This window comes from Oncorhynchus mykiss, chromosome 24 (genome assembly GCF_013265735.2).
Source record: "Oncorhynchus mykiss isolate Arlee chromosome 24, USDA_OmykA_1.1, whole genome shotgun sequence".
NCBI lineage: Eukaryota > Metazoa > Chordata > Actinopteri > Salmoniformes > Salmonidae > Oncorhynchus > Oncorhynchus mykiss.
The window spans coordinates 38,051,265-38,063,764 of record NC_048588.1 but is presented as its reverse complement, the minus strand read 5'-3'; the positions used below and the strand labels follow the sequence as shown (position 1 = coordinate 38,063,764).

Genomic DNA, 12,500 nt, shown 5'->3' with positions numbered 1-12,500 from the left:
CACAGACAGACTACTGACATTCCACAGACAGACTACAGACAGGCTACAGACAGACTACTGACAGGCTACTGACAGACTACTGACATTCCACAGACAGACTACTGACAGGCTACTGACAGACTACTGACATTCCACAGACAGACTACTGACAGGCTACTGACATTCCACAGACAGACTACTGACATTCCACAGACAGACTACTGACAGGCTACTGACATTCCACAGACAGACTACTGACATTCCACAGACAGACTACTGACATTCCACAGACAGACTACTGACATTCTACAGACAGACTACTGACAGGCTACTGACAGACTACTGACATTCCACAGACAGACTACAGACAGACTACTGACATTCCACAGACAGACTACTGACAGGCTACTGACAGACTACTGACAGGCTACTGACAGACTACTGACAGGCTACTGACAGACTACTGACATTCCACAGACAGACTACTGACAGGCTACTGACAGACTACTGACATTCCACAGACAGACTACTGACAGGCTACTGACATTCCACAGACAGACTACTGACATTCCACAGACAGACTACTGACAGGCTACTGACATTCCACAGACAGACTACTGACATTCCACAGACAGACTACTGACATTCCACAGACAGACTACTGACATTCTACAGACAGACTACTGACAGGCTACTGACAGACTACTGACATTCCACAGACAGACTACAGACAGACTACTGACATTCCACAGACAGACTACTGACAGGCTACTGACAGACTACTGACAGGCTACTGACAGACTACTGACAGACTACTGACAGACTACTGACATTCCACAGACAGACTACTGACATTCCACAGACAGACTACTGACAGGCTACTGACAGACTACTGACAGGCTACTGACAGACTACTGACAGACTACTGACAGACTACTGACATTCCACAGACAGACTACTGACATTCCACAGACAGACTACTGACAGGCTACTGACAGACTACTGACATTCCACAGACAGACTACAGACAGACTACTGACATTCCACAGACAGACTACTGACAGGCTACTGACAGACTACTGACAGACTACTGACAGACTACTGACATTCCACAGACAGACTACTGACATTCCACAGACAGACTACTGACAGGCTACTGACAGACTACTGACAGGCTACTGACAGACTACTGACAGACTACTGACAGACTACTGACATTCCACAGACAGACTACTGACATTCCACAGACAGACTACTGACAGGCTACTGACAGACTACTGACAGGCTACTGACAGACTACTGACAGACTACTGACAGACTACTGACATTCCACAGACAGACTACTGACATTCCACAGACAGACTACTGACAGACTACTGACAGGCTACTGACAGACTACTGACATTCCACAGACAGACTACTGACAGGCTACTGACAGATTAGCAGATTGATGTGTTTATTGACAGGGAGCTCAAACACTAAAGGGAAATCTGCACTCCGCACAGGTTTGTCAACCGCACTGCAAAGTGTAGTGTTCCAATTTAAAAGTCAAAGTTATAGTGGTTACCAGATTTTTTCTACTTTTACATTTTTCATATTTCTGCAGAATGGAATTTCCCTGTCCCGTCTTACCTGTATGATGCAATGGGTTATGGGTAATAACCTGTATGATGCAATGAGTTATGGGTAATAACCTGTATGATGCAATGGGTTATGGGTAATAACCTGTATGATGCAATGAGTTATGGGTAATAACCTGTATGATGCAATGGGTTATGGGCAATAACCTGTATAATGCAATGGGTTATGGGTAATAACCTGTATGATGCAATGGGTTATGGGCAATAACCTGTATGGTGCAATGGGTTATGGGTAATAACCTGTATGATGCAATGGGTTATGGGCAATAACCTGTATAATGCAATGGGTTATGGGTAATAACCTGTATGATGCAATGGGTTATGGGCAATAACCTGTATGACGCAATGTGTTATGGGTAATAACTTGTATGGATGCAATGGGTTATGGGTAATAACCTGTATGGATGCAATGGGTTATGGGTAATAACCTGTATGGATGCAATGGGTTATGGGTAATAACCTGTATGGATGCAATGGGTTATGTATTTTTGGGTTCTACATGGACCCCAAAAGTTCTAACTACAACCAAAAATGGTTCAACCTGGACCCAAAAAGGGTTTATCTCATGGGCACAGTCGAAGTACCCTTTTGGAACCCTTCTTTCTAAGAGTGTGGGTAATTACCTGTATGGTGCAGTGGGTTATGGGTAATTACCTGTATGGTGCAGTGGGTTATGGGTAATTACCTGTATGGTGCAGTGGGTTATAGGATAGACTCCTCCAAAGCCAGGTTCCCAGGAGAGGAGCAGACTAGAGTTGGTGACGTCAACAGCCCTGACTCTCTGGGGCTGGGATGGCAGGACTGTGATGGTCCCAGAGCCTGATGTCGCCACTCCTTTACGGTTGTGCGCCTCACAGGAGAAAGTACTGGTTCTGTTCAGACCTGGAGGAGAAAACAGAAAAACACACCTCAAATTAGGGGGCGGGGGGGCTAGGGGGGGGGGGGGGGGGGGTTGATAGAAGCAGCACAGTTGTGCATTTCATAATGTTTAATTGTACTTTAACTGGGATCAGAGAGTTGGGACTGGTGCTCCTCTCTTCAACAGCTTGGTTACAGAAGAAGGGAGCGACAGAATGAGTGCTCCTCTCTTCAACAGCTTGGTTACAGAAGAAGGGAGCGACAGAATGAGTGCTCCTCTCTTCAACAGCTTAGTTACAGAAGAAGGGGGCGACAGAATGAGTGCTCCTCTCTTCAACAGCTTGGTTACAGAAGAAGGGAGCGACAGAATGAGTGCTCCTCTCTTCAACAGCTTGGTTACAGAAGAAGGGAGCGACAGAATGAGTGCTCCTCTCTTCAACAGCTTGGTTACAGAAGAAGGGAGCGACAGAATGAGTGCTCCTCTCTTCAACAGCTTGGTTACAGAAGAAGGGAGCGACAGAATGAGTGCTCCTCTCTTCAACAGCTTGGTTACAGAAGAAGGGAGCGACAGAATGAGTGCTCCTCTCTTCAACAGCTTGGTTACAGAAGAACGGAGCGACAGAATGAGTGCTCCTCTCTTCGACAGCTTGGTTACAGAAGAACGGAGCGACAGAATGAGGTACTTTGCTTGGGAGAAACCAACCAGGCAACACATAGGCGTAAAAAGGGAACTGCAGACGTCATTCAAACCCAGAACCCCGACTCAACAGAATCTAGTGTCTGAGCTGTGGTCGGATGAGGGGAAGGTCAGGCTTAGTTCAGGTTAGGATTAAGTTAAGAGTTTGGCATCAAGATTACAGACAGCTTTGTGATCTGGGTGTAGACGCTGATAGAGAACACAGAGGGTAGATGGGTGTAGACGCTGATAGAGAACACGGAGGGTAGATGCTGATAGAGAACACAGAGGGTAGATGGGTGTAGATGCTGATAGAGAACACGGAGGGTAGATGGGTGTAGATGCTGATAGAGAACATGGAGGGTAGATGGGTGTAGATACTGACAGAGATCATGGAGGGTAGATGGGTGTAGATGCTGATAGAGAACACGGAGGGTAGATGGGTGTAGATGCTGATAGAGAACACGGAGGGTAGATGGGTGTAGATGCTGATAGAGAACATGGAGGGTAGATGGGTGTAGATACTGACAGAGATCATGGAGGGTAGATGGGTGTAGATGCTGATAGAGAACACGGAGGGTAGATGGGTGTAGATGCTGATAGAGAACACGGAGGGTAGATGGGTGTAGATGCTGATAGAGAACATGGAGGGTAGATGGGTGTAGATGCTGATAGAGATCATGGAGGGTAGATGGGTGTAGATACTGACAGAGATCATGGAGGGTAGATGGGTGTAGATGCTGATAGAGAACACGGAGGGTAGATGGGTGTAGATGCTGATAGAGAACACAGAGGGTAGATGGGTGTAGATGCTGATAGAGAACACGGAGGGTAGATGGGTGTAGATGCTGATAGAGAACACGGAGGGTAGATGGGTGTAGATGCTGATAGAGAACATGGAGGGTAGATGGGTGTAGATACTGACAGAGATCATGGAGGGTAGATGGGTGTAGATGCTGATAGAGAACACGGAGGGTAGATGGGTGTAGATGCTGATAGAGAACACGGAGGGTAGATGGGTGTAGATGCTGATAGAGAACACGGAGGGTAGATGGGTGTAGATGCTGATAGAGAACACGGAGGGTAGATGGGTGTAGATGCTGATAGAGAACACGGAGGGTAGATGGGTGTAGATGCTGATAGAGAACATGGAGGGTAGATGGGTGTAGATGCTGATAGAGAACACGGAGGGTAGATGGGTGTAGATGCTGATAGAGAACACGGAGGGTAGATGGGTGTAGATGCTGATAGAGAACACGGAGGGTAGATGGGTGTAGATGCTGATAGAGAACACGGAGGGTAGATGGGTGTAGATGCTGATAGAGAACACGGAGGGTAGATGGGTGTAGATGCTGATAGAGAACACGGAGGGTAGATGGGTGTAGATGCTGATAGAGAACATGGAGGGTAGATGGGTGTAGATGCTGATAGAGAACATGGAGGGTAGATGGGTGTAGATGCTGATAGAGAACATGGAGGGTAGATGGGTGTAGATGCTGATAGAGAACATGGAGGGTAGATGGGTGTAGATGCTGATAGAGAACACGGAGGGTAGATGGGTGTAGATGCTGATAGAGAACACGGAGGGTAGATGGGTGTAGATGCTGATAGAGAACACGGAGGGTAGATGGGTGTAGATGCTGATAGAGAACACGGAGGGTAGATGGGTGTAGATGCTGATAGAGAACACGGAGGGTAGATGGGTGTAGATGCTGATAGAGAACACGGAGGGTAGATGGGTGTAGATGCTGATAGAGAACACGGAGGGTAGATGGGTGTAGATGCTGATAGAGAACACGGAGGGTAGATGGGTGTAGATGCTGATAGAGAACACGGAGGGTAGATGGGTGTAGATGCTGATAGAGAACACGGAGGGTAGATGGGTGTAGATGCTGATAGAGAACACGGAGGGTAGATGGGTGTAGATGCTGATAGAGAACACGGAGGGTAGATGGGTGTAGATGCTGAATACATGAAATGACTGGCACATGTTTTCTGTCTGTGTGTGTGCCAGCATTTATTGCCCCTTCAATTGACCCCCCCCCCCCCCCCCCGTGTGTGTGTGTGTGTGTGTGTGTGTGTGTGTGTTTGTGGATGTGTACCTGCGTGTGTAGATGTGTGTGGGTGTGTTAATGGCGTGTTTTGTTGATCTGAGAGCCAGTGTATCTGGGTGAGATCAGATGGGACCAGCAGGCTCGGGGTTAAGGATCTGGGTGAGATCAGATGGGACCCACAGGCTGGGGGTTAGGGATCTGGCTGAGATCAGATGGGACCCACAGGCTGGGGGTTAGGGATCTGGCTGAGATCAGATGGGACGCACAGGCTGGGGGTTAGGGATCTGGGTGAGATCAGATGGGACCCACAAGCTGGGGGTTAGGGATCTGGGTGAGATCAGATGGGACCCACAGGCTGGGGGTTAGGGATCTGGCTGAGATCAGATGGGACGCACAGGCTGGGGGTTAGGGATCTGGGTGAGATCAGATGGGACCCACAAGCTGGGGGTTAGGGATCTGGGTGAGATCAGATGGGACCCACAGGCTGGGGGTTAGGGATCTGGGTGAGATCAGATGGGACCCACAGGCTGGGGGTTAGGGATCTGGCTGAGATCAGATGGGACGCACAGGCTGGGGGTTAGGGATCTGGGTGAGATCAGATGGGACCCACAAGCTGGGGGTTAGGGATCTGGGTGAGATCAGATGGGACCCACAGGCTGGGGGTTAGGGATCTGGGTGAGATCAGATGGGACCCACAGGCTGGGGGTTAGGGATCTGGGTGAGATCAGATGGGACCCACAGGCTGGGGGGTTAGGGATCTGGGTGAGATCAGATGGGACCCACAAGCTGGGGGTTAGGGATCTGGGTGAGATCAGATGGGACCCACAGGCTGGGGGTTAGGGATCTGGGTGAGATCAGATGGGACCCACAGGCTGGGGGTTAGGGATCTGGGTGAGATCAGATGGGACCCACAGGCTGGGGGTTAGGGATCTGGGTGAGATCAGATGGGACCCACAGGCTGGGGGTTAGGGATCTGGGTGAGATCAGATGGGACCCACAGGCTGGGGGTTAGGGATCTGGGTGAGATCAGATGGGACCCACAGGCTGGGGGTTAGGGATCTGGGTGAGATCAGATGGGACCCACAGGCTGGGGGTTAGGGATCTGGGTGAGATCAGATGGGACCCACAGGCTGGGGGTTAGGGATCTGGGTGAGATCAGATGGGACCCACAGGCTGGGGGTTAGGGATCTGGGTGAGATCAGATGGGACCAGCAGGCTGGGGGGTTAGGGATCTGGGTGAGATCAGATGGGACCCACAGGCTGGGGGTTAGGGATCTGGGTGAGATCAGATGGGACCAGCAGGCTGGAGGTTTAGGGATCTGGGTGAGATCAGATGGGACCAGCAGGCTGGAGGTTTTGGGGGAGGAAGCATGCTGAGGAGTGTAAATCAGGAATAGAGAGAGCTCAGCGTAGAACCACGCCTGGTTCTCATTGAAGGGGCCCCTCTAGAGGGGCAAACATGCTGAGCGCTGACACACACACACACACACACACACACTCTCTCTCTCACACTCACACATGCATGTTGACACACTCTCATACTCACACACACACACGTTGACACACACACACGACACGCTGACACATGCTGACATTCAGTAGTGAATGAGTCCTCTCAGATAGTGACTCATTGGGTACTCAAAAGCGAACACACACACACACTGGGGGGGGGGGGGGGGTCAACTGAAGGGGCAAAACATGCTGACACACACAGACACACACAGACACACACAGACACACACAGACTGAAAACATGTGCCAGTCATTTCATTTAATGGTGCACTAAAACACACTACCACAACTAAAACACACTACCACAACTACAACACACTACCACAACTAAAACACACTACCACAACTAAAACACACTACCACAACTACAACACACTACCACAACTAAAACACACTACCACAACTAAAACACACTACCACAACTAAAACACACTACCACAACTAAAACACACTACCACAACTAAAACACACTACCACAACTAAAACAACTAAAACACACTACCACAACTAAAACACTTTCCTTCAATGTGATCGAACACAGGGACACAAGGCCTATTTGTTATGTAGTTCCTAAGTTGTTCCCATGTTCCTAATTTCCTAAGTTGTTCCTAAGTTGTTCCCATGTTCCTAAGTTGTTCCCATGTTCCTATGTTCCTAAGTTGTTTCTAAGTTGTTCCTAAGTTGTTCCTATGTTTCTAAGTTGTTCCTAAGTTGTTCCTATGTTGTTCCTATGTTCCTAAGTTGTTCCTATGTTCCTAAGTTGTTCCTAAGTTGTTCCTATGTTTCTAAGTTGTTCCTAAGTTGTTCCTATGTTCCTAAGTTGTTCCTAAGTTGTTCCTATGTTCCTAAGTTGTTCAAATGTTCCTAAGTTGTTCCTAAGTTGTTCCCATGTTCCTAAGTTGTTCCTAAGTTGTTCAAATGTTCCTAAGTTGTTCCTAAGTTGTTCCTATGTTCCTAAGTTGTTCCCATGTTCCTAAGTTGTTCCTAAGTTGTTCCCATGTTCCTAAGTTGTTCCCATGTTCCTAAGTTGTTCCTAAGTTGTTCCTAAGTTGTTCCTAAGTTGTTCCTAAGTTGTTCCCATGTTCCTAAGTTGTTCCTAAGTTGTTCCTAAGTTGTTCCTAAGTTGTTCCCATGTTCCTAAGTTGTTCCTAAGTTGTTCCTAAGTTGTTCCTAAGTTGTTCCCATGTTCCTAAGTTGTTCCCATGTTCCTAAGTTGTTCCCATGTTCCTAAGTTGTTCCCATGTTCCTAAGTTGTTCCTAAGTTGTTCCTAAGTTGTTCCTAAGTTGTTCCCATGTTCCTAAGTTGTTCCTAAGTTGTTAAAATGTTCCTAAGTTGTTCCCATGTTCCTAAGTTGTTCCTATGATAACTAAGCCACACAGTGTGTTGTGTTGTCCGGAGAGGACCATGCCTTCATTGTTGTGGTCCGTGTAACGCCAGAAAGAGGACAGGGGGTGAGAGCTATGAGAGAGGGAGGGAGCGGAGGGAGGGAGGGAGGGAGGGAGGGAGGGGGAGGGAGGGAGGGAGGGAGGGAGGGAGGGAGGGAGGGGGAGTGAGGGAGGGAGGGAGGGAGGGAGGAGGAGGGAGGGAGTGAAGGAACGTGAGGAGGGAGGGAGGAGGAGGGAGGAGGAGGAGGGAGGGAGGAGGAGAAGGGAGGAGGAGGGAGGGGGGAGGAGGAGGGAGGGAGGGAGTAAAGGAACGTGAGGAGGCAGGGAGGGAGGAGGAGGGAGGGAGGGAGGGATGGAGGGCTGACCACTGACTGTGTGGGTGAATGAACAGAACATCACGAGGTTGCAACACACCAACCCCTTCTCTTTCTCTCTTTCCTTCCCCAATATCTCCGATCCCCTTTGGTCAGCACATCTCAACCCCTGACAGCAGCCTTCTCTCTCTTCCTCTCAGAGCTGCTGTTCATCCGTAGGCCCGGGAATCCGTGACTGGAGACCCGACTCATAAGTTCAATATGAGTCACGTTCAAGGTATATTAGTGGCCCATCGACTTTAGACTCACGCCGCTATTACAACAGTCTATTTGATGTCATCGACGTGAGCTTGAGAACCGTAAATGATTTGTGAATAGGAAATACATGTTTTTTTTTTCCATGACAACTTTAAACAAGCTATTTTAGATTGACCAAAGTAGATATTTTCAAATACATGCAACTTAAAAATAAAAAAAATGTTATATCACAACATTTTGATTATTTCGATGTTTGAGCAACCTTGGTGCTGGAGGTGAGGGCTAGTGGGTCTGGGCAGGGGTGATGCTGGTGCTGGAGGTGAGGGCTAGTGGGTCTGGGCAGTGGTGATGCTGGTGTTGGAGATGGAGGGCTAGTGGGTCTGGGCAGTGGTGATGCTGGTGCTGGTGTCGGAGGTGAGGGCTAGTGGATCTGGGCAGGGGTGATGCTGGTGCTGGAGATGGAGGGCTAGTGGGTCTGGGCAGGGGTGATGCTGGTGTTGGAGATGGAGGGCTAGTGGGTCTGGGCAGTGGTGATGCTGGTGCTGGTGCCGGAAGTGAGGGCTAGTGGGTCTGGGCAGTGGTGATGCTGGTGCTGGAGGTGAGGGCTAGTGGGTCTGGGCAGGGGTGATGCTGGTGCTGGTGTCGGAGGTGAGGGCTAGTGGATCTGGGCAGTGGTGATGCTGGTGCTGGAGGTGAGGGCTAGTGGGTCTGGGCAGGGGTGATGCTGGTGCTGGAGATGGAGGGCTAGTGGGTCTGGGCAGTGGTGATGCTGGTGCTGGAGGTGAGGGCTAGTGGGTCTGGGCAGGGGTGATGCTGGTGCTGGAGGTGAGGGCTAGTGGGTCTGGGCAGGGGTGATGCTGGTGCTGGAGATGGAGGGCTAGTGGGTCTGAGCAGGGGTGATGCTGGTGTTGGAGATGGAGGGCTAGTGGGTCTGGGCAGGGGTGATGCTGGTGCTGGAGATGGAGGGCTAGTTGGTCTGGGCAGGGGTGATGCTGGTGCTGGAGATGGAGGACTAGTGGGTCTGGGCAGGGGTGATGCTGGTGCTGGAGATGAAGGGCTAGTGGGTCTGGGCAGGGGTGATGCTGGTGCTGGAGGGCTAGTGGGTCTGGACAGGGGTGATGCTGGTGCTGGAGATGGAGGGCTAGTGGGTCTGGGCAGGGGTGATGCTGGTGCTGGAGATGGAGGGCTAGTGGGTATGGGCAGGGGTGATGCTGGTGTTGGAGATGGAGGGCTAGTGGGTCTGGGCAGGGGTGATGCTGGTGCTGGAGATGGAGGGCTAGTGGGTCTGGGCTTGGGTGATGCTGGTGCTGGAGATGGAGGGCTAGTGGGTCTGGGCAGGGGTGATGCTGGTGCTGGAGATGGAGGGCTAGTGGGTCTGGGCAGGGGTGATGCTGGTGCTGGAGGTGAGGGCTAGTGGGTCTGGACAGGGGTGGTGCTGGAGGTGAGCACTAGTGGGTCTGGGCAGGGGTGATGCTGGTGCTGGAGATGGAGGGCTAGTGGGTCTGGGCAGGGGTGATGCTGGTGTTGGAGATGGAGGGCTAGTGGGTCTGGACAGGGGTGATGCTGGTGCTGGAGGGCTAGTGGGCCTGGGCAGGGGTGATGCTGGTGCTAGAGATGGAGGGCTAGTGGGTCTGGGCAGGGGTGATGTTGGTGTTGGAGATGGAGGGCTAGTGGGTCTGGACAGGGGTGGTGCTGGAGATGGAGGGCTAGTGGGTCTGGACAGGGGTGGTGCTGGAGATGGAGGGCTAGTGGGTCTGGACAGGGGTGGTGTTGGAGATGGAGGGCTAGTGGGTCTGGACAGGGGTGATGCTGGTGCTCGAGATGGAGGGCTAGTGGGTCTGGGCAGGGGTGATGCTGGTGTTGGAGATGGAGGGCTAGTGGGTCTGGACAGGGGTGGTGCTGGAGATGGAGGGCTAGTGGGTCTGGACAGGGGTGGTGCTGGAGATGGAGGGCTAGTGGGTCTGGACAGGGGTGGTGTTGGAGATGGAGGGCTAGTGGGTCTGGACAGGGGTGATGCTGGTGCTGGAGATGGAGGGCTAGTGGGTCTGGGCAGGGGTGATGCTGGTGCTGGAGATGGAGGGCTAGTGGGTCTGGGCAGGGGTGATGCTGGTGCTGGAGATGGAGGGCTAGTGGGTCTGGGCAGGGGTGATGCTGGTGTTGGAGAAGGAGGGCTAGTGGGTCTGGACAGGGGTGATGCTGGTGTTGGAGATGGAGGGCTAGTGGGTCTGGGCAGGGGTGATGCTGGTGCTGGAGATGGAGGGCTAGTGGGTCTGGGCAGGGGTGATGCTGGTGTTGGAGATGGAGGGCTAGTGGGTCTGGACAGGGGTGATGCTGGTGTTGGAGATGGAGGGCTAGTGGGTCTGGACAGGGGTGATGCTGGTGTTGGAGATGGAGGGCTAGTGGGTCTGGACAGGGGTGATGCTGGTGCTGGAGATGGAGGGCTAGTGGGTCTGGACAGGGGTGATGCTGGTGTTGGAGATGGAGGGCTAGTGGGTCTGGACAGGGGTGATGTGGATGTTTTGGATTAAAGATCAAATAAAATCTTGTAAAAAAAAGAATCGGTGTGCAAAGTTTACTTGCTTGTTTGTTTATGTCATAAAAACTGCGTTGGCCTGGTCAGGAAAACCCCCCGACACTATTTCCTAAATATATAGCAGTCTAGGTTGAGCTCTGATAGTGAGTGGAGGCACAAGGCCTTGGTCAGAGACCCACAGACAGATCCCAGCAGTCTGAAGTGAAGGGGAGAGAAGGGGACATTTCTGTGGAGGAGTTGGTTGGGTCTGGGACAGGGTGGGGTTCTTGTGGGTCTAGGGTTGTATTTGAAGAAGCAGAACCAAGGGAATGTCTGGCTATGTGCTGTGTCTGACCGGCTGGCTGGCTGGCTGTGTGTTGTGTCTGACTGGCTGGCTGGCTATGTGCTGTGTCTGACTGGCTGGCTGGCTGGCTATGTGCTGTGTCTGACTGGCTGGCTGGCTGGCTGTGTGTTGTGGCTGGGTGACTGGCTGGCTGACTGGCTGGCTGGCTGGCTGGCTGGCTGGCTGGCTGGCTGACTGGCTGGCTGGCTGTGTACTGTAGCTGGCTGACTGGCTGGCTGGCTGGCTGTGTAATGTAGCTGGCTGACTGGCTGACTGACTGGATGGTTGGCTGGATAGCTGGCTGACCTGCTGGCTGGCTGTGTACTGTAGCTGGCTGGCTGGCTGGCTGGCTGGCTGTGTACTGTAGCTGGCTGACTGGCTGGCTGGCTGGCTGTGTAATGTAGCTGGCTGACTGGCTGACTGACTGGATGGTTGGCTGGATAGCTGGCTGACCTGCTGGCTGGCTGTGTACTGTAGCTGGCTGACTGGCTGACTGACTGGATGGTTGGCTGGATAGCTGGCTGACCTGCTGGCTGACTGGCTGATTGACAGTGTGATGTGGCTGGCTGATTGGTTGGCTGGCTGGCTTGCTGTGTGATGTGGCTGGCTGATTGGTTGGCTGGCTGGCTTGCTGTGTGATGTGGCTGGCTGATTGGTTGGCTGGCTGGCTTGCTGTGTGATGTGGCTGGCTGGCTGACTGGCTGGCTGGCTGGCTGACTGGCTGGCTGACTGGCTGATTGACTGTGTGATGTGGCTGGCTGATTGGTTGGCTGGCTGGCTGGCTGGCTGTGTGGTGTGTTGTGGCTGGGTGACTGACTGACTGTGTGTTGTGGCTGGGTGACTGACTGACTGAATAGTTGTGTTTGTGTCAGCCCATTCCCTTGCTGTGAGTGTCCTGTCAACCAACTAACAACATGAACATGAAGTGATGAGCATCACCAGCAAACCTGCTCTGATGAGTCACACAA

At 51.8% G+C, this 12,500-nt stretch overlaps 1 protein-coding gene across 1 annotated transcript in view; it reads right to left on the bottom strand.

The window, feature by feature from the left end:
* Positions 1–12,500, bottom strand: part of LOC110511668 (tyrosine-protein kinase receptor UFO) — an 81,916-nt gene that overhangs the window by 58,014 nt on the left and 11,402 nt on the right. The window contains exon 5 of the mRNA XM_036962127.1: positions 2,305–2,501. Coding sequence (XP_036818022.1) covers positions 2,305–2,501 — 197 coding nt within the window. The remainder of the gene's footprint in view (positions 1–2,304; positions 2,502–12,500) is intronic.